Below are 23,034 nucleotides of genomic sequence, written 5' to 3'. Positions count from 1 at the left end.
CCATCTATCCATCCATCCATCCATCCATTCATCTGTCCATTCCCTACCCTATCCATCTGCCTATCCATCCATCCAGCATATATGGACACTGTGCTAAGTACTGTGATAGAAGTGAGTAAGAAACAGCCTCTTTAAAGTTCTTCATAGTCATAGTCATAGTCACAGTCTGTCCCATGAGAGTGCTGAGAGTGCAAATCTTGGACAGAGAAGAGAGATATGGCATTGGCAACCCTTGCAAAGCCAAACATTTGACATGATAAATGCTCCACTCCCTTCCTTACATGTGAATATAGCCAAGTGCCAAAATACTTGTGGAACTGCCTGAGCAGCCCTACCCATTTTGCCCAGAAAACAAAATGCTGCTGCAGGCCCCTGCAGAAAAGGTAAGACCCAGGTCATAGCTCTACTTGTTTCTCCATGAAGCAGAAATAGAGGAAAAGAAGCAACTGTAAGCATAAAGTGTCTATATTTTAAAAACAGTTCTGTTCATGACTTAAATATACTGTCACACTCCTTGATCTAGTATGTATCCTCAGGGTCACCTTCATGGCTTAATTTTGGAAAGAGAGCAAGACAGAATTCAGCTTTGATCTGAATATGAATTTAGGTAGCAATGATTTGGTGATGACATTCCTACATCATTTTCTGTATTTCAAAGGACACTGGGAAGGTAGACCTTGCCTTTTTGATTAGTGCTGAATCCAGTTGACTAAGGTGCATTAAGATGACTGGAGGCGGGCTTCCCTGGTGGCACAGTGGTTAAGGATCCAGGGTTCGAGCCCTGGTCCAGGAAGATCCCGCATGCCATGGAGCAACTAAGCCCGTGTGCCACAACTATTGAGCCTGCTCTCTAGAACCCGCGAGCCACAACTACTGAGCCCGCATGCCACAACTACTGAAGCCCGTGCACCTAGAGCCCATGGTCTGCAACAAGAGAAGACACCACAATGAGAAGCAAGCGCACCACAAGGAAAAGTAGCCCCCGCTCACCGCAACTAGAGAAAGCCCACGTACTGCAACTAGATAAAGCCTGAGTGCAGCAACGAAGACCCAATGCAGCCAAAAATAAATAAATAAATAAATTTATTAAAAAAAAAAAAGATGACTGGAGGCAATATTTCTACAGAAATCATTCTCCACTTCTGTAAAGTCACATCAAAATGGGAAAGATTTTAATTACTGCTAAAGTGTTATTTTTAATATCTCTGGTAAAAATAATTTCTAACTCAGGGTTCTGGGGTTTTTCCAACTAACTCAGGGCAACCATACCTCTCTGAGATTTATCTATCCTTGGCCAAATTTATTTGAGAGTCTAAAAAAAATTAGAAGAGGCATTTCACGAGGCCATTTGTTTCAGGCTGTCTGAATTACAAACTAAAATCAAGCAGTGGATTGAGAGCTGTAGCACAGGAGCGAACCTGGGTGGGGAGACAAGCCCCAGGCCAGCATTTCTCAACATGTGGTCTGTAGACCCCCTGCATCAGAATCCCCTGACTTGCTAGTTCAAAACGCAGATTCTGAGGTTCCACCTCAATACCAAGTAATTAAACTCTCTGAGAGTGGACCCAGGGGAAAGTTTTTTTTTAAAGTCATTCTAAGTGGTTTTTATATCCCCTAATGCTCTTAAAGTGTGGTTCCTGGAACAGTTGCATCAGCATCACGAGGGAACTTGATACAAATGCAAATTCTCCGGTCCTACCCTGGACGTTCTGAAGCAGAAATTCTGAGGGTGGGACCCAGGAATCTGCGTTTTAACAAGCCCTCCAGGTGACACTGAAACATGCTAAAATTTGAAAACCACTACCTCAGGCACAAAGAGCAGCCTCCATATAAGAACTATGTGAAATAGTGAAGTATCAAGGATTAGTATGTGACGTACAGGCTATAATCCAGAGCAATTCTCTTGCCTTGACAACAGGTTCTCTAGGGGACTAATTTCCAGGAGGAGAACAGTTGGGACCTGTGATGGGCTTGATATTCTTCAGAAAGGACATAGTTTGTTACATCTCTATTCACAAAGTATCTGGTGTCTTTGAAGTGTTAACCAGTTGCATCCTTTTCAGGTGATATCAACTGAGAAAGGTGATGCTGACATTTGACCATGAAGTGACCTTCGTCCATTCTGAGGGCCTTTGTTCTCCACCCTCTACAAATGCCTAAATTGCTCATTTAGTCACTGTTGTATCCTGTTAAAGTGCTGGCATCTGGGTACACATAGAGAGGCGCCTCAGAGACAGAAAGCCCTGAGGTTAACTAAAGACAGGGGTTTGTTTTTTAGAATATTCCAGCTGACATGCACCTCAGAGTCTTTCCAGAACTCTATGTACAAAAATGCAATCTCCAGGAAGTAGAATTGTGCGTTGACATTTAGGTTGGGTTTATAGCTAGCTACTGCACAATTAAAAATGCCAGCTTCATTAAGTACAGCCATGAGGTACCTTATTCATTCTTGACGATGCATTCACCTATTAAATAAATATTTATTACATGCATATCATGCACTGGGCACTGTGCTAGGCATATCCGTTAGTGCCCATGACTATCTGGTCCGGCATCAGACTGCTTTCATTAAATCCTGACTCCACCACTTAACTAGCTGTGAGGCCTTGAGCAAGTTACTTAATCCTTCACAGCTCAGTTTCATCTCTGAAAAAAAAAAAAAGCAGCAGGGGTGGAGGCAGATAATGATACTACCTACCTTTCACAAGTGTTATGAGGATTGAATGGGTTAATACTTTTAAAGAACCTTAGAGCCATAGGAAATTGTCAATAAGTGTTTGCAGTAAGTAAAAACAGTATTAATAAAATGAAAAAAATCATAGATTTGGTAAGTTCTGTTCTAGACAACAACTGCTTTGCAGAAACTGCCTCCAGAATAGGATCCATCCCCTCGTGTGGACTGCAATCTGCTTTACCCCTCCAATTATTATTGGAGAAGGCACATTTTATTGGCTCTTGAACCAGACTTAGATAACGAACTTTCCAAAAACAGCAAACTAACCAACAACATCCCACGGTTCCTCCTCCCTTTACACCTAAAATGTAAAGAAACATCTTGCTTCATCCTTTACCAGCCCTTGTGCCATTCTTCAGGGCCAGAGGAACTGGGCTCTAGGCATTACACAGTTGTTTCCTTCTCCGAGTCAACACGCCACTGCCATCCCCACACAAGTTTGTGGCGTTTAAGTAGCTAAAATTCTGGGGGAGCAGCACTGGGCCTGGGGAGGCAGGCTTTGAACTCCAGCTAGGGCGGGGCGTCCAAAAACGTCTCTGGCAGCGTTCCCCGTGGGTAATGCTCACCACTCTGCCGTCTCTTTGGTTTTCAAATGTAACTTGGCAAAAGACTTACTGTGGTAATAAGGAGGCCTGAAGGTCTTATCAGCAACTCCCCATCGCGGTGGGAAGATGACAAAATCAGCGATGGCCACTCCGGGGCGGACAGACTTGGCAGTCAATACCGTGAAAATGGATGGGTCCTGTGAAAGAAAGGACAAGGAAAGCCTGAAGACACGAGGAAAGGGAGGTGACTGAACAATGACACATGTTACCCATGCATGAAGGGGCTTTTGAGTGAAACTGTCATTTCTGATCAAACCACAGGCCAGGCTAAGAAGTCTGGGCTTGTCATCGAGGTGTAGTAATCATTCATTTGACTTTCCCCTCTTGCTGTGCTTGAAGCAAAATGAATTAACACCAGCTAAGGAGATTCTGAGCAGATTTTTCACCCTGCTGAGCCCTCATTTCATGTAAGTACTACCCTGTGGGTTTGACAACAAGCAGTGCATGCCTCCCAACCTCAGGTCAGAGTGACCAGAGCTGGGATGTGCTGCAGGGAGCTCTTGGCAGAAGGGGTGCTCAGAGTAAGGTGGAAATAGAAATACAATAATATCCAAGGGTTGGTATAGATGTAGGATGTGCATCTCTTTGGAGGAATCACAGAGATTCCAGATGGTATCCTCATTGCTTTCTTACCCTTGTTTGACTCTCAGGTCTAAAATGCATCACTCGTCTGGGTGGTGGTAGTGTAGGGGAAAAGGGAATAGGTGGGGGGGACAATATTATGATTTATCAAGAACTGTAGAATCCTTCGGTGGAAAGACTGAGATTCAACTTAATGGCAATCAATGATCATGTTTGTTTTCAGATGCCACATGAGGGTCTGGGATTCAAAGATGATTGAGAGGGACTTCCCCGGTGGTGCAGTGGTTAGGAGTCCGCCTGCCAATGCAGGGGACATGGGTTCAAGCCCTGGTCCAGGAGGATCCCACATGCTGCGGAGCGGCTAGGCCCGCGAGCCACAACTACTGAGCCCGTGAGCCGCGACCACTGAAGCCCAAGTGCCTAGAGCCCGTGCTCCGCAACAAGAGAAGCCACCACAAGGAAAAGTCAGCGCACGCAATGAAGAGTGGCCCCCGCTTGCTGCAACTGGAGGAGGCCCGTATGCAGCAACGAAGACCCGCCACAGCCAGAAATAAATAAATAAATTAAAAAAAAAAAAAGATGATTGAGCACTACTCCTTGCCCTTTAGCATCATTAGTGGTGGTGGTGGGCCGTGTGTGAGGGGGACTGAAGGAGTAATAAAACAAGTGCATGAATAATGAATCACAGCAAGGTGCCAAGGGCAATCTAGCTTTACAAGTAGAGAGCCAAGGGGGTACAGAGTGCCTATATCTACTGAGAGGATCAGGGAAGGCTTCGAAGAGGAGGTGGCATTTGAGGTAGGACCTGAAGAATGAAAGGAGAAAGAAAGAAAAAGAGAGGGAAGGAGGGAGGGAAGGAGGAAGGAAGGAAGGAAGGAAGGAGGGAAGAAAGGAAGGAGGGAAGGAAGGAAGAAAGGAAGGAGGGAGGGGAGGAAAGAAGGAGGGAGGGAAGGAAGGAAAGAAGGTAGGAAGGGAAGGAAAGGAAGGAAAAGGCAAAAAGGCATTTTAAGCACAGAAAACAGGAAAGATCAAAATGCACAGAGATTTTGTTTAGAGGCAAGAGAGCTAAAGCCCAGAGTGCACTGGCAAAAGGGAGAGGAGCAAGAGGTGGTACTGGGAAATGAGCCCAGGGCCAGATGGCGAAGACCATCAGATACCATGCTTCAGAGCTCAGGCTTAATCCTAAACCACAGGGAGCCTGCAAAGGTTTTCTAATGCTGTGATAGAATGATCAGGTCTGAATTTTGGGAAAACAACTATAGCAGCAGTACAGAGGAGATTGGGCACGTGTAAATGCAAGTCAAAAAACGCTTTATGCTGTGAAAATGAACACTTCTTCCTCTGTCATGAGAAATGACCTGAAACTGTTAAAGAAAAGGTAGCGAAGCTCAAATAAAGCTCTATCAGTGTCTCAGGATCCTTTTTCTTGCTGCTTTGGGCATGATGCCTCATTTTCTTTTCCCTTTTGATTTCATTAAGTGTCGCTGCTCTTCAGAAGGGTAGTTTTGGGCCCCTAGAGGTAAGCTGAACTGGCGCAGAGTAATCTTTCTGTCTCTGGTTCTCTGGTTTCTGCTCTAATTACTCCTCCAGCTTGTGGGTTAAGTTAATCTATTATGCAAAGTGAACTTTCCCCCAGGATCTCAGAAGTAGCACTTTATCAAGAATGTGGGGCCTTGGGGGCCTGCACTGTAGGCTGGGGATCTATGTGTGGTCCCCTGATTGACTGAAAAATATGACTGAGTTCATAATCTAGAATTTCTTTGGTTTAAATTCAAGCACTGAACATTATGAGTAACTTTAGAAGAGGGCTGTCTGTTCCATCATGGCTAAAAAGAGCCGGGAGTGGAGGCACTGGAGTGGGCAGCCAGAGCAAGCAGACTCTTGGTATTTATGAGCAGGACAGAGAACTTTCCAAATCCAGAAATGTTCCTTCCTCACCGCTCCATCACTAACATTAGCACTGGTTTTCTTTTGGGGATATATTTTCCAGGAAGAAACCAAGTTTTTAGCCATGTAGGAGAGTTCCTGTGAATACTCTGTAGAGAACCGAGCTGTATTGCAGGGTGAGTGCTGAGCGTCTAGCCTGGATCGCCCTCTAGCTATGTTATTTATCCCTTCACTGAAGCCTTGCAGCAGATGATTCAAATTCCCGTCAGCACAGTGACAAATGACTAAATCTCGGGCTTCCAAGGGTGACACTGGTAGTGTTAAATCTGTGAATGTCAGGGGTCTACTGTGGACCCCTCCCACCTACGGGTGTCCTCTCCCCGCGGCCCCTCCGTGGGCCAGACTTACTGCGTGGTCAAAGGCCACTGAGTTGATGACCATGAAATTCTCCAAGTTGTACTTGTAAGGCGTATAATTCCCATGCCAGGCCACAACATTGAATGGGGAGACATCCTGATTAACAACAACAACAAAAAAGGCAGGAAAGGGTGATTTTAGCATGTAATGCTTTTGTAGCTATGATTTCTCGGTTTGTACTTGGCATTACTGTCTCTCTTTTGATTTGATTCTGTTCTCATCATTTAATAATACCATCTTTGGGAAAAATATCACCCTGAATCATCTTGTGGTTGCTTCACATTCTCTCAAACTGTCCTCACTATGCCGCTAACCCTAGTCTTCCAGTTCATAAGCTGCAGCTGCTTCTGATCACATGTGCAGCACAAGCACAGCACATGCTCCAAGCAGTGCCTTTTCAACAATTTTAACACAATTGTGAGAATCTGTGGATGCCAGCAATTCTTTGACAATCTGGGCCACCGTCTGGGTTTCCCAGTGCTGAGGGCAGGCACTTGGCTGTGACTGCTCTCCAGCTAACTGCTGCCCAGAGGAGATTCTTGTATATTCAGTGCCTGGGTTGGTGAGTGCAGGAAGGTTAGAAGGTCTCTAAGAGTTCCAGCCCCAGGGACTTGAGATTTCAGAGCAATCCTAAGGTGATGCTTCTTGGGTCTGCCCTGGGGTAAGAGAGGATCAATGTTCTGTTATAGGAAGGTAGTTAGGCTAGGGAGTCCAGGTGATACAGTCCATGTAGGTCAGCCTCCCAGGGCACAGATCATGGCAGAGATGGGAGAATGGATCAGTGGGGGCTCACACAGAGAATAACCCACACAGAGTCCATTTGGAAAGTGGAAACCCATGGAGCTGCTGGCTACCTCTAGAATGGTGATCCTCTATCAAATCTATGTCAAATATAATACAGGGAATAGTCATTTAAAAATGAATGTGAATGGCACAATTTCGTTCCTTTTTATGGCTGAGTAGTGTTCCATTGTACATATGTACCACATCTTCTTTATTGCCATTTGCAGAGATGTGGATGGACCTAGAGACTATCATACAGAGTGAAGTAAGTTGGAAAGAGGAAAAAAAATCATATATTAACACATATATGTGGAATTTAGAACAATGGTACAGATGAACCTATTTGCAAAGCAGAAATAGAGGCACAGTGTAGAGAACAAACATATGGACACCAAGGAATGGGGGGTGGGATGGACTGGGAGATTGGGATTGACGTATATACACTACTATGTACAAAGTAGATGGCTGGTGAGTGCCTACTGTATAGCACAGGAAAAAAAAAATGAATGTGATTTCCACACTGCATCCCCAGAGGTCATCATTTTTGCCAGGCTGGAGTAGTAGCTCAGCACCTACATTTTAAACAAGCTTTCCTGAGAATTTCTGACGCAAGTGGTCTCTGAACCACATTTTAGGAAATCCTGATCCAGAGAATATGAGGGTGACTATGTGTCAATGAGTGTGACAATGAACCCTCATGAGTTAATTTTAAACGCCAAACTAGTTGGTCTCTGCTGGTTAGCATACCTTCTAGATGCTGTCCAAAGAAAATAACATGCCTTAGCAAAATATAAGCAATAAGTTAAATGGGCAAAAATAAAGCAAATGAATAATGGTAAACAGAAGATATCTTTGGATTATTTTTACTGTATGGTTACTTTATTCTACTATATTATATATCCAGTATATGAAGTAATAATGTATTATATTATAGATTATATATTGTTATTTTTATGATTATCTATGCCTTTGCTTATCTCCTGAGTTTACCAGGCTGGTGCTATAAACGAAGTCAAACTAACTGAGTTCTGCTTGTTTTCTATCAATTGTTGCTTGTATTTGAAAATATGGTGACCATTGTTGAATATAAGTCTTAGATGAACTGCTATTAACTCATTTCCCTTTTCAGATCATATTGCCCCGCCTGTATATTATGTTTCCCCCACCATTTATAGAGACCTAGATATTGCGGGTTTTTTATTGCTTGATAAATAGAAAGAGCATGCCCTTTGGAGTCAGAAAGATATGGGTTTGAATGCTGATTCTGTCATTTACTGTGACATTTGGTAAGTTATCACCACCTGGCCTGTTTTCATGACTACAAATAAGGCAAGTAGCACCTTATTTGTGCTAAGTAGCACCTTATCTTAGTGATGTGGTAAAGATGAAATAATATATGTAAATACTTAATACTAGCCTTGGCAATCAGAAGGTGCTTAATAACTATTCATTCCTTCCCCTGCCTACAAACCCGCTTACTTTACCTGTTTGGCAGCAAACATCTTGCCCTGGTATTTATTAATCACAGTGTAACCACCTGGCACTTGGTGATCTTCATACCAGGCAACAGGTATCAAGAAATCACGAGGATTGGCCAAGCCATTGGCTCCTAGAACATAATGACCCAAAAGTCTTTTAGACACTTCTGAAATCACATAAGAAAGATGCCCACTGTTGCACAAAGAGAAAGGGCTTTCTTCCACGTCAAAAGCTACTCCACAATTTGCTTTCATTGTTCAAAGGCTCATTGGAATCCCAGTCTGGTGACTTTTAAGGAGGACCTAAGGAATTTGGTCAGAAAAAAATCATGAAAATATCATCATCATCATCACCAGCATTACGTCCTAAAGTTGTAGAGTGAATATGGTTTATAAACATTTTACATGCATTATCTCATCACTACAGGGGAGGGAAGGGGAGGAGAGGGAGGGACTAGAAAAGAGGAAAGGGAAGGTATGCTGGAATACTAGATCTTTTTTTCCAAGAAAACTCTGATGACTCTAGAACTCATCTACAGTCCTTGAGAAAGAAAAGGTTACATACTGTAGCCCCAGGCATGCCTCTGCTCCTCAGACAGAACTCAGAATCAACCCAAGCCTGAAAAACTGTTCTGCAGCCTGACAAGCTGTCTGCCACTGAGGGAGACAGTATTTGGGACTTGCCTGCTTACCTTTGCTTTGTGAGTGTTCCCTCCAGAGAGAAAAAAATAAATCAAAAGACCAAAAATGAAAAACGTAAGTGCAAAAACATAATTTAACTCCAAGAGGAGAGACCTGGGGAGTGATTTATCATTTCCAGCTCCTGGGGTTCAAAAAAAAAAATGTCCCCAGCTGGTTAGTAAATTATATATATTTTCCGGAGGGTACATGTTCCATGGAACCCAGAGGCTCTGCTGGCTCTGGAGCAGCAGGAAGCCAGAGCAAAGTGGGAAGAGCGGGTGGAGAGCAGGATAACAGATGGCCCACCATGGCTCCACTGCCTCTCTGCTGCCTCTCACCTTCCTCTGACTATTTAGATCCCCCAGGGGAGTGACCAGAAGGCACATGCTGGCCTGTCCCTGGTTTGCTCTAAAAAAAAAATCTGTTGACAAGGAAAGGGAAGAGCTGGGGGCTGTGGCCACCACCTTCAGCAAATATGCCAAAGATGGAACCAAGGGCCAATTTTCCCAACCACTCCTTTCACTCCCAGGGATGTTTTGAGAACAACCCCTCCTACCACCTTCACTTTTCTCCTGCTCTCCTGTCTCCAGCTTGCCAGAAGAATTGGGGGTGGGGGACCTTGTTTCACTTTTGAAAGTTTTAATCTGCCTCGTGGAGGCTGTGGTTTCTAGCTCCTTCACAGTACTGAGTGAGGTATGCTTTTTGACTCTCAAGTGTGTAGATTTTTTGGAGGATGCTCAGTAGGAATGTGAGGTTCATAGATAGACTGTATGTCTTTCAGTCCGTTTCCCCTTTCCATAGCCACATAGCCCCTACCATTGTTATGGCTTTTCCCATTTTATTGTCTACATACAAGCCACTCATTTAAGAACATGATCTTCCTTCTATCTACAAAACCCATTCCCACTTGTACACTTTTTCTTAAGCTCATCTCTTTCCTCTTTATTTTCCCTCAACTTTCCATCAAGGATTAGTCAAATCTTATCTTTACTATGAAGCTGTTACTGGAGACTTGGCCTACAGTAACCCAGACTTCTACATCCTCTAGGGTATACTCTGTATAACCTGAAATCTAGTACATATTGTTTTGCTCTCCAATGGTCTGTATACTATTCTAGAGAGAGATTTACCATGGGTTGGCTTGGATCGTTTTCTGTTATGCGTGTATGTGATGGGTAGAAGCTTTTTCTATCCTTAATGTGGTTCCTGTCATTACGCTCAGCACAACATGGGAGCCAAGACAAGCTGATGGACTGGTGCACTGACCAGCTAATTAATGAAGCTGTCATCTCTTCAGATGGGTCAGCTATGCCACCTGGAGCCCCTGAACTTAGAAGTCTGAGATAAGAAGTCTGCGATTGCTCAGGGAGCTCTAGTATGTTCTGAAATTCCCAACTACACTTGGTCTAGGGAAGAAGTTGTCTAGAGAGGAAAGTTGAAGTTTGAGTGAGATAAAGAGGGGAGATGGATGTTTAACTTTCATGCAGTTATCTGTGTGTTATATTTCAAGTCAGGCTTAGAAGCTTGCATTGAAGATTTACCAATCGGTCCCAGGTCAGGCAACTCAAAGTGGACGCCGTAGACCTCCAGGATGTAGCCCCTGGTCTCCTCGAAGACGTCTATGCTGAACCGCATTCCTCTCTGGAACAGAAGTAAACACTGGTGTGCTCTCCCAAATTATACCTGTAGTTATAAAGAAGCTGCCCAAGAGCCATAGTCAGCCTCACTTGCACAAGTAATTTTCTGTAGCCTGTTGAATTATGTTGGAGAGGTGACTAGCTCAAAGAGGAGGTAGAAAGAAAAATTTAACTTCTAATCACATCTGTGACCCAAACCAATTCTAGGGTACTTTCTCACTGGGTTCATAGATAACAGTGCCCTGATTTAGCCAAATTTTAAAGAAATCCATCTTCACTGCTTTCCACCCCCACCAGGGCCTTATCCAGAGTGTGTATAAATATTTAGGAAAGTGAATTGACAATGTTCTTTGCTTTGTGATTGTGTGCTATTTTAAAACAAAGTAGGGGGCTTCCCTGGTGGCGCAGTGGTTAAGAATCCGCCTGCCAATGCAGGGGACATGGGTTTGAGCCCTGGTCTGGGAAGATCCCACAGGCTGCAGAGCAACTAAGCCTATGCGCCACAACTACTGAGCCTGCGCTCTAGAGCCCACGAGCCACAACTACTGAGCCTGTGTGCCACAACTACTGAAGCCCGTGTGCCTAGAGCCTGTCCTCCGCAACAAGAGAAGCCACCGCAATGAGAAGCCTGCGCACCGCAACGAAGAGTAACTCCCACTCGTCACAACTAGAGAAAGCCCGCACGCAGCAATGAAGACCCAACACAGCCAAACTAACTAGCTAACTAACTAACTAACTAAACTAACTAACTAAATAAATAAATAAAATAAATTTGAAAAAAAATAAAACAAAGTAGGCACACAAGTCTAGTTACCCTTCTGCACAGGGAGCCTTCTGTATAACTCAAACTCCCTCCCCATTGCCCAGACATGACAGAGAAATTTTAGAGTTGGAAATAGCAGCAGTTGCATCATCAGATCACTCCCAAATTAGGGAGGAGCAGGGAGAGGGGGACACATCACCAACCTGAATGACGCATATCTCGTTGGGCTGAACAAGCATCTTGCCAAACTCCGTGTAAATGAGAAGTTTCCCTTTCTGGGGAACTAACAAAAAAGACAGGGTGGCAGTGAGTAGCTCTTTTCATGTGAGAATGACTTCATGAAGGGTAAAAGGCTTAAGGGCTGCATTTGCTTTTTCATTCCAAATGAAAAGTACTTTATTGAGTTTTATGGGGGAATATGATGGAATTGACAACTTAGGTTAGCTATTTTACTATCTAGAAAAACATGAATGGAAAAATTGACTCTGCTTTTTTCTTCTTTTCTTTGGTTGCCAGGTAAGGAGCTTGTATTTGCACAATTCTGTGGCTTGACCAGAAAGAGCAGAAGAAATAGGATGGGAAAAGACCCATTTCTGATAGTTCCAGCAGAATGCTGGCATTTGCATGTCTACTGTCTACATCAAAATGTTCACTCCAGAATATCAGTACTAAAACCATCGAAGAGGAATGGGAAGACCAGAGAAATCCCTACTAGACTTTCTATCCTGATGGTCTCATGAAAATTTGTATTTATATTGCAGATATCAATGACAGATGGTCTTTTCTTGGGTGATTGTGAAGGCAAATAGAGTTATCTTAACAAGTTAAGCACATGTTGGTATTACTCTTCATTTCTTTTCAGCTGCCCAGATCTCCCAGATCAGAAAGGCCCAGAAGAAATGAGCAAAGACAGGGAGACCAGGAAATAGAGTAGGGGCTTGGGGGTACACAAAGAATCTTTTCCAGACCTCCAATTGCCTTTACACCTCAGTCTGTAGACTGCACTAAATAAGACAGATTGAAAGGAAAGTCATATGTATACAATTAAAAAGTAGCTTATGACTAGGGATCAATTACCAATGAAAGGGTCTGAAATCTTCAAAACTTACCAATCAAGAAGTCTCCATCTGAACTGTAAAAGCATCTGAAACATATAGAATAATTCCTATGATTTTCAGTTTTAACACTGCCCAGGCAAATTAATTCACTGCACAAATTATTGCTCAGTACCTGGTATGTGCCAGGCTTAGTGCTGGGTGTAAAATGATGAGCAAAATGACCCCATCTCTGCCCTCATGGAGCCTTAGAGTCTAGTAGAAAGTCAGACAGCAATCCAACAATTACAGAACCATATCATCATAAACTGTAATGGCACTGTGAATGTCACGTTCAGGGGACTGAAAGAATAATGAACCTGATCTAGTCTGAGGAGGCAGCCAAGGCTTCCCTGAAGGGGGAATGTCTGACCTGAGATCTGAAGAAATCATCTAGGCAAGGGCTTGGGGAAGGGATGGGGGTGGGGTGGGGAGAACATTCCAGGCAGAAGGAACAGCACAGGTACCTGCTCTGAGGCAGGAAGGCACATGGCAGGTAGAAAGAACTGAATGAAGGCTAATGTAGCTCAGGTAGACAGACAGGAGGAGCCTGATATGACGCTGGACTCCGAGGGACATCTCCAGTGCCTTGTCATAGGGCCGTGATCTTGGCCCTGATTCATGGCTCAGAGAAGTTAAATGACTTGTCCTAGGTTGCTCAGCCAGGAAGAATGGATTGGGCTTTGGACACAACAGTCTGGTTCCAAAGGTAGTGTGCAAAACTGCTATGATATTCTGCTTCCCAAAGAAAAGGCAAAAATGACTTTTATGTAAGTGTTTCTGATTGAAAAAAAAATCTAATATGTAAGATCATTTATTTAGGATCTTTAAGCTTATGCAAAGTTATTAGCTGAAGCCAAAGTCTGCTACCAACAGGTAGCCCTAATGGCTGCTCATATAGTATGACTTTGGACTCAAGAACAGCCCTGGGGAACCTTAGAAGTTAAGGATATTCTGACTCAAACCTGATTAAAGTCAAGGTTTGAGTCAGAATACTTAGACTACTCCTGCTTTCAGTGCTCCATTGTCCCTTTTCTATTTGCATTGTTATGTGACATTCTTATTTATGCCACAGAAGTCAGTCAAGATAGAAATGCTCATTTATTGTCATTATTTTAAAATGTGTATCAAGATTGCTCTGGGGTAAAAAAAAAAAAGTAACAAAAACAACAAACCAGCCTTCACCCTCTTGTCAGTAGCTCTTGGGGAAGGGGGCTCTCGTGCCATAGCTCTGAGCCACTTACCTGTTCCCCATGGAGGTGTTGCAGAGGAAAATGTGGACAGCAAGCCCATTGTTAGACCTGATGTCTCCAGCTCCACACAAGGTGTGCAGGCCCTGGGAGAGACCCGCATGAGAGGGAAAGGTGAATGAGGCCAGCCCTCCTGCTGGTCCCTGAGTCATGAGGCAAATTCTACTAGGGTCTTCCCTTTGGGACCAGGCTGCCTCTGGGGAACCCGGAATTTACTGACTTATGTTTTGTAGATGGTGGCTCACCCTCATTGCCAGGCATGGCCCTAGATCTGGATTGTCTTAATGGCTCCATCAGAGTTGACCTTACAGAGCATCAATTCATTACTTGGCATTTTATCAGTTTGGTGCCTAAGATCAACCTGAAGGAGAGTTTCCTTTGGAGGTAAGATCAGGCATCTAGGAGGCTTGGGGAGGAAAGTTGCAGCATTAAGGACCAATTAATGCCCCTCAAATATACATTACCATGTGGGTAGCCCTCTGCTTATGAATAGGGTCAGCCCTAATCTTTCCAGAACAGGGAAGAGGAAAGTATTCTGACCAACTGTAATCCTCTCTGCTAATAACCCACAGTCCCAAAGACTTTAACACATGGGCCTTCCCGAAAGGAGGGAGCTCTGTTCCTCCAGATATCTATAATTCACCCAGAGTGAGGGATTTCTTTTTATATTTTAACTCAATTTGCAAGTCTCGGGCCTATTTAGATGAGCCCACACAGGGCTTGGAGCACTTAATATGATAAAGAATTCAACATGGAACAGACAATTTGGCCTAAGGCTGGGCACCTGGACTTTCCTTAAGTAAGCTATGAGCTGAGCTTGGTATACAGAACCCTCCCCTGGCTTCTTTGAGCCCCACCTCCTTGTAGCTCCCAGCCTCTCCCTTATATATGCTTTGTTCTGAGCACAGGTGTTCCAATACTCCCAGCACCTATAACTACCAAGCAGAACTTCTGATCAGCATTGTGCTAACTAGAGTTGCCACCCTGAGTCAATGCTATTCTAGCCCAGGGATCCATTTTGGGGAGTTCATGAAATTGGATGGGGAAAAAAATTATATATGTATTTCACTAATCTCTGACTGAAATTTATCATTTCCTTCAATTAACGTGAATGTAAGCAACAAACCACAGCAGTCTTAGAAGTGCCTGTCACCTTGTACTGATAGAAACCATTGATGCTTTTATATCACATTATAGTTGTTACAGATATCCCAAAATATCATTTATGCTCATACTTTTAATAACCATAGTTGTTAGATCTTTTCATAGATCTTGTGATTTAGTGCATTAAGAAGGTAGCATATATATTACTATAAACCAAACCAAATTTGCTATTTTAATATTTTTATCACTGTATTTCAATATAATTGGCTTCTTTGTAATTTTATGTAATTTATTTTATGCATTTAAAAACACAGGCTTAAAAAAATAAAATAATAAATAAAATAAAAACACAGGCTTCCAGACTTTCAAAGGAGTCCATGGAACAAAAAGGCTCAGAACCCGTGTTCTAGCCAGGAACAAAGAGACGTGAAGTAGGTAAATGCCCAATTTCCATTGGCTGTTTGGAGATGTTGTAAATAGCTCACAAGTGCCCTTTGGTGTCAGTGGCCATATAGTGCCTATACGTAAGACATCCCTCTGCCAGCCCCAAAAGCAGAGGCAGGTGGTGCTATGTCTGCTGCCTGCCTCCAAGGCTGCTTCTGCTTGGCATCCAGCCTGCAAATGGCTGGATCACTCACCACAGAAGAGAGTGGTGGGCAGGTGTGGATAGTATTGACTTAACTTACACTCACGAAGTCCACTTTCTTCTGAGAGGCTTTTGGAATCTCAAATGGTTTCCATCTCAGCTGGAAAAGAAATACACACACAGAAAAATTATTTCACAAGGGGAAACCATAGACTTTCTCAATAAATAGCATGAAAAAGGACAGCTGCTCACTCTGTGAGGCTCTGACTACTTGTGATTTTGTTATTTTCAATTTAATAATTATCCATCATTTCCTTAAAGGGGCTCAGTTGGGTTCTGTGTGTATGCAGGGTGTATGTTTGTGTTGTGTGTGAATGTTTAACCTATATGTATATATATTGTCTTCATTCCTTAGCATTTTAAATTACAAAAATAAAAAATCATTGCTTCCTAGCTCAGAAGCTATTTCTTTTAACATTTTGCTCTGGCACATCAGTGAGTTTTGACTGATGCTGCTTTTTATGCTATTTATAATCAGCTCCCTTTCCTGGTGTGCCAGCCTCTCTGTGTGGGCTCCTGACACTGCAGGGGAAGGCTCTACTTCTTACTTCCAGCCCTTGGAGTTTTGAATTATTTCTTTAAGAGAAAGAAAAAGCATCCAGCTGAGATTGGATTTGGTAAATGCAGTACCAGGTTCAGTTTCTTCACTAAACCCCATGTTTGTCCCCAGGCTGCCGGCCGGTTCAGTTTAAATCACAACAATCTTTAATTTAATAATGAAATGATCTAAGCAAGTAGGAAATGAAATCAGCAGGTCTGAGCCCTACTAGAAGTGTCAGCCCAGCACTTATTAATCAACTTGGCCACGGGCTTGACCCAGGCAGTCTGGCAGCTGATAAACCCAGCAGCCTCAGGACATCTCATGGAGTGACTTGCACCCCAAGGGCTGGCTCCACTGGCTCTAGTGCCTGGTCAAGGCAGGCGCTCCGGTGGGTCATGGGGCTCAGCTCATTCTGTAGTCCAGAGAGGCAGCTGGGTGGGAAAGGAAGCAGCACATGGAAAAGGCAGCGCTGGGATGATCCTGCTTCTCTGATGTACACTGTCAGGCAGCAGCCTTTATTTCTTAAAAGCAAAGCAGGATTATCACATTCTGGGACTACTTTAAAAGAATGTGAGACGTTGACTTGAAAAACATTGTTGAAATCATGCTTCAGAAAGAAGGAAAAGGTTTAGGACTAATTCCACTGGGGATGATATTTCCTGGGGGAGTGGGGGGAACCTGAGACCAAGGATTTAGGAAAGGGTTTCTCAACTCTGGCACTATTGACGTTTTGTGTCAGACAATTCTTTGTTGCAGGGGCTGTCCTTTGCACTGCAGGATGTTTAGCAGCCTCCTTGACCTCTACTCACTGGATGCTGATAGCACTCCCCCAAGTTATAACAGCCAAAAACATCTCCAGACATTGTCAGATGTCACCTGGGGGACATATATTCCCTGGTTGAGCACCACTGACCTAGGAGGATATTTCCCTGACATCAGCCAGGGCCACAGCTAAGCACTGCTGGCCTTTTGAAGGGGGTTTTGGTTTACCATGAACCATTACCTGTTGCTTCCCTGTTTAGTAGCAGCACAGAGTTTGTACACCCAGGAAGATTGTCTGGAAGATAATACTACTTAGAATCTTGGTTCTAAGAGGAGTCATCATTCTAGATTTCCCAATGGAAGGGATTTAAGTATCCGATCAATAGTTACCTGGGCAACCTTTTAGATCTATCCAGAGATTCTAAAACCTGGCAAGCCATGAGAATCACCCAGAGAGTCTTTGAGACCCCAAAACAAATTAAATCAGAATCTTAATTTTGATTGAGAAGGTAGGGCCCAGGCATCAGTATTTTATAAAAGCTCTGTCTTATAAAAAAACTTTAATGTGCAGCTATGGTTTAAGAATCAGCACACCCAACCCAGAGAGCCTGTGATTTTTGTATTGCTGTTCATGTTCATGTTCAGAAAAGTCCACTTAGTCAACCAACCAATCAGTCAATCAACTAAATTGTTGTATCTAGGGCCAGTTACCAAATAGCAAGGATGTTTAAATAATACAAGTCTAAGGCTTTCCAAACCTAAGGGAAAAAGAAGAGCAAGAAAAGAGAGAGAAGAAAGAAAAAAAGAGAAATAAACAAAAGGGAGCAAGTAAGCAAGAGAGAATCCCAGTAATAGGAAAGCACTACCTGGTTTGTTGCACCGAGCCTGAAACTGAGCAGGACCCTGCAGGGCCCTCCCAGGTGTCCCCTGTTTCTTGCTTGTAGAAAAAAAAAAAAAAAGGCTTTAATTTGCTAGGCCTTCTCTGAGTTCCAAAGAGCAGGCTCAATCATTTAATAGGAAGAGAGAGTCACAGGACTCCTGGTTCCTCCTTAAGGGATATACATATCTGTATCTGATGCATATCTTTGAGTTGTTCTGCAGAAATTAAGACCCCTACCCAGTGGAAGATGGTGACTATATGCTGACAACAAGCACTTAGACCCCAGACTGGTTGGAACCAGAAGGCTGAGATTCCAGAGACATCACTGTGTTACCTCACCACCAACCAATCAGAAGAAAGTCACACACCCTGCAGTCCTCACCCCAAATTTTGCCTTTAAAAACTCTTCCCCGGAAATCATCATGGAGTTTGGCCCTTTTGAGCATGAGCCACCTTTTCTCCTTTTTGGCCCTTGCAATAAATCTTTCTCTGCTCCAAACTCTGACATCTCATTTTGTTTAGCCTCACTGTGCGTCAGGTACATGAACTTGGGTTTGACAGCAAGACAGCACCTTTGTAGATCTTCCTGAAATGAAAAATACCTGTTGTGGGTAGAAATAAAGTCCTGGCCCCTAGAGAAGAGGTTGGTACATTTTGAGTAGGAAAGACTGAACCAGAGAGGCCAATGGGTTGGTTTGGTTAGGTTTTTGCTGGTCAGTTTTTCAAAGTCTTCTGTAGCACATCAGTCATGAGGAGAGGAGAGAGAGCCTGGAGTGGAAGGTGGAAGGGCACCTACATGATGATGTAGGTAACATGCCTTCAATAGGGACCACATCCTGGATGAGGTGGTGGTCTTGAAGAACCTTCTCTAATGCAAAAGGTGATGCCCTTCAGATGATGGATATGGTATAGGGAAAGGAGTAATTTATCTGCTGAGTCTGATGGGAGAGGATTGTGCAGGACCTATACTCAGCATATCATGAACAATAATAAAGACCCCAAGGTAGTTCTGATAAACCCAGTACCCACAAGAAGAAGCCAGCTTTGAGTCTTCAGGTAAAAGATTTGGGTCAAGAGTTTTGGTGCAATATCATGTTGAAAGTAGGGAGGGGAATTTGAGGAGAGGATAAACAGGAAGAGGCTATGGAGTGGAGAGTGGAAACATCTCCTGCTAAAGCCAGATGTTCAGACTAACTGCATGCTATGGAGCAGTAACCCTCTGATCCAAGGCCAGCCCAAGGGGACTGTGCACTGGGCTGAGCCAGGAGGCCTGGGTTCTGCTGCTGCCTCTGTTCCTATTTACTCTGTGACTTCTGGCAAGTCACTGGATGCTTATTAACTGATTTCATTCTATAACTTTTTAACAGTTAATTTTGTTTATATTATATATTATTGCTAAAGAAACTCCCACACAGAATTCAATTATTAACATTTCAAAAACAATGAAATCAGTTGAAGTACCCAATACAATGTCTTGACTATAGTGGATATTAATATATTTGTATTGAATGATTGAATGAATGAACAAATATAAGACACTGAGAACATTGCTAATATCTCAACAAGACTAAAGCAAATTTGTGAGACTTTTGGAAGTCAAAATGACATTCAGGCAATAGCTAGTAAATTGAAAAATGTTTCTAGAAGTCCTGAGATTGTTTCTAAAATATAAGTCAGTTCTTTATACATGTGAAAACCCCTAAGTTCTTCCATATCCTTTCTGATTTTCTCTCCAGTTGTTCTATCAACTGTTGAGAGAGAGGTGTTGATGTTTCCAACTTTAATTGTGGATTAATTCTGTTTCTCCTTTCAGTTCTATCATTGCTTCACATATTTTGCAGCTTTGGTCCGCAAATTCTATTGGAAGATAAACTCTTACTTACTAGAAGTGAGATGGTCAAAAATAATTTGGAAAGCATCTTCAACAGAGACTAAAGTTAGAATTAAAAATTCTTTAAGGTTACCAAAGGAGTAGGAGAATCAGTGGCAATATTTAATGATCAGGATTTGAAATTCATGCTCAGGGATGTAAATGAAACCAAAGAATTGGACTCAGTAATTCCAAAGTCAGAAGATTGCGAGGTGTACTGGATGATCTGAGTATCACCTTCAACACTACATGAGATTCCCTCCAAAGCTGCCTTGGACTCAACTAGACTGGATGAGTTGGATACTCTCAACAACATTGGTGGGCTAGAGGTAGACATATCATTAGAAGTTGATAACATCTATCCCAGATTTTGGAAGTAACTTGTAGATGCTTTTGTGATCTATAATATGCAAACAGTTGTTAGCAGCAGCTATGGCTAGGAGAGGTCCAGGGTAATGCACTACAGTGAGTTTCAGCCCAGACTAGGGAAGATGGGACAGGGGGATAAAATAAAACAGTGACTCATTAAATTCTTCAGCAAATCTAGAATTTGAGGAAAAAGGCAACATAATTTATGTGGAGAGAAATCAGGCTTTGAGCGACTCTTTGGCGGTCTTAGAGGTAATAGGTAAGAGCACAGGTAAGGAAGATTCAAATCACTGTACTTTGTTTAGACTTTTAAAAGTCTTTCATGAGAAGACAAAAAAGATGAGCCAGTATAGTATTTAGATGACATTTTTTCATGGATAGAAACCTGGATTCCTATTTGACCTTGCCCTTGAGGGTAAAGCTAAGGGCTTTATATCCATTATTCAGCACCCAGAGCATGAAACATAGTAGTCACTCAATAAATATTTGTTGGATGACATTTAATTCTCACAACAACCCTCTAAGGCTCCCATAATTATTATCTCTATTTTAGAGTGACAAGACTAATGGTTTAGAGCAGTTAAGTTTTCTTTACTAAGAACTGATACCAACAATTTCTCAGCCTCCCTTAGCAACCTAAACGCTGAGCCCTTTAATCTCAGCCTGTCTTGATCTGCTTTCCAAACCATTCATGATCTCCATGGCTCCCAGGCTTTGCCTCCTTTTAATGGTCTTGTACTTGGTCTTCTAATCTGGGCCCTTATCTACTGCTCCTCAGGTGCTGAGTTGCCTTGGCCCAGTCTGACTCCTGGACCCAAATCCTGCTAAGGTCCTTCAAAGTCAGCATTCTTGTCCAATCCCTATATATTAACTCATTCAAATGATTTATTGCACCACTCCTTGTGCCAGGTTTTGTGCTAGGTACCAGAGGTGAACATGACAGTCTCTGCCCTCAGGGAACAAGAAGACCCTGCAAGTATGGGCAATTCATGATTGAAAAACAAGGAAATGGATAAATGGAAGTGACTTTGGAAGAGAAATATAAGCAGGAATGTTCCCTCAGGAATAATTCCTGGTACAGGGCATATTTAACATTCTTACACACGAGCAATAAGAGGCACACACAATAAAACAATCTGGTTTGCATACAGCTTCAACATCTTTCCAAGCAGTGAAATGCAAGTTGATGGAGATGTACTTAAAAAGAGCCAGCAAACTGTCCAAAAGGGCTGAACAGGGCAATGTGCACTGCGGTGTTGGCAAGTGCCAGTGAATGCATTTAGAGAAATGTAATCTAGTCTATTTATAGGATGATGGGATCTGAGCTATCAGGGAGTTACTTCAGCAAATACTTGTGATTCTACCGTTTGGAAGAAGGCATGTGCTGGACATTGCAGGTTATATGAAAATGATGGAGACATAGATCCTACTCTCAAATACTCTGAGAAATATTGAAAGAGTTCAGTGAAGAAGGTGGTATTTAAGATGAGTCTTAAATTATGGGTGGCATTTGGGTGGGTGGATACATGTGAGGGAAGAAGAAAAAATTCTAAGTAGATGAAAGAGCATAAAGCACCCAGGCAAGAAAATTTAGAGTATTGTCCTGGAATGGCGAAGGTTCCAGTGTGGCTGATGGGTAGAGGACATGGAAGAGAGAGAAGGGCTTGAAAGATACAATAAAAATCACCTGTCATGGGAGCCTGCACTTGATTGGCTGGGCAGTGGGAGGGAGAGGTAATGGCAGGATTTAAATATTTTTGAATGATAATTTAGTAAGTTGAGTCTGGCAGCAATGTGTGGGATAGGGTGGGAAGACACATAGATCAGTTAGGAAGCCATTTTAACAGTCCTGGTAAGAGGAAAAGAGGTCCAAACCAGGGGTGTGAAGAAAAGGAAGGAGAATACAGATACCAGAGACATCTAGGGAGCAAATGCTCCAGCAGTGTTTCTTAAAGTGTGGTCCAGAGCCAATCTGAATAGAAATCATCTAGAGAGACTCCTGTGCATCATCCCAGACCTACTGAATTAGAATCTCTGGGTGGGGAGTCTGGGGAATCTACATTTTCAACAAGTCACCCCGGTAACTTTTATGTAGATGGGAATCACCATTCTATAGACATGGCACCTAATTCAATGTAAAGAGGGAAAGAAGTTCTCAAAGATGACTCTAAGGATTGGCTGAGCAGTGGAGGGGAGGGGTAATAGCAGGTTGAGTGTGAAAGAATGGTTGTGTCATTAACAGACCTAGAGAAGCCAGAGAGAGAGGAAAGTTTGGATGGGACTATGATGCCTTCAGTATGGATCCTGTTGAGTTGGGACATACACATGGCAATGTCCCCTGTGGGGTTTGAAGTTGGTGGGGAGATTTGTAAAACATATTGCAGAGAGGTAATAGTTAATGTCATAGGAACGAATCATGTTCATTAGATTTTAAAAAGTAAAACATGGGAGATGTGGAAGATGGCGAGAGGGAGAAGAAGTGGATGCTAGAGTATAAATGAGGTTCTACAATGAAGGCAGCCCCAGAATAGCTGCCAAACCCGACTGGTGGGACTGACTTCCTGCAACATGGCCTACCAGGTTATACCAAGCTTTGGGCTGAAATAATGTTGGGTGAAGTTAGATATCTATAATTCTACCTGCAGAGATGTATACATGTGGGGGTAGGTGGGCAGTGAAGTGGGCTAGAAAACCCCCCTGCTGCTCAAGGAATTTCTCCTCTTTGTTCACCAAAGCTTGGTATTTCTTATAAGCAGCAATTAACCCTTCATCATCTCTAAAACAGAGTCCAATGAAAGTGGGACTCACTAACTGATAATTGGAAGGAAAGAGGAGGAGGCAAAGGGCGAATTGGGCTGAACTGTCTTCTCCCCAAAATTTGTATGTTGGAGTCCAAACCCCTAGTACCTCAGAATATAACTGTATTTGGAGATAAGGTCTTTACAGAAGTG

The 23,034-nt window shown here is 42.9% G+C and overlaps 1 protein-coding gene across 1 annotated transcript in view; it reads right to left on the bottom strand.

The window, feature by feature from the left end:
* Positions 1-23,034, bottom strand: part of HGD (homogentisate 1,2-dioxygenase) — a gene marked incomplete at its 5' end in the record, with an annotated part of 40,148 nt that overhangs the window by 4,900 nt on the left and 12,214 nt on the right. The window contains 8 exons of the mRNA XM_079705259.1: positions 3,350-3,476; positions 6,217-6,321; positions 8,493-8,617; positions 10,709-10,808; positions 11,771-11,850; positions 12,677-12,711; positions 13,906-13,997; positions 15,702-15,761. Coding sequence (XP_079561385.1) covers positions 3,350-3,476; positions 6,217-6,321; positions 8,493-8,617; positions 10,709-10,808; positions 11,771-11,850; positions 12,677-12,711; positions 13,906-13,997; positions 15,702-15,761 — 724 coding nt within the window. The remainder of the gene's footprint in view (positions 1-3,349; positions 3,477-6,216; positions 6,322-8,492; positions 8,618-10,708; positions 10,809-11,770; positions 11,851-12,676; positions 12,712-13,905; positions 13,998-15,701; positions 15,762-23,034) is intronic.

Source organism: Hyperoodon ampullatus, assembly GCF_949752795.1.
Source record: "Hyperoodon ampullatus genome assembly, chromosome: 5".
In the NCBI taxonomy this organism is placed as follows: Eukaryota; Metazoa; Chordata; class Mammalia; order Artiodactyla; family Ziphiidae; genus Hyperoodon; species Hyperoodon ampullatus.
The sequence above is the reverse complement of the archived record's forward strand: the minus strand, read 5'-3'. Positions and strand labels throughout refer to the sequence as shown.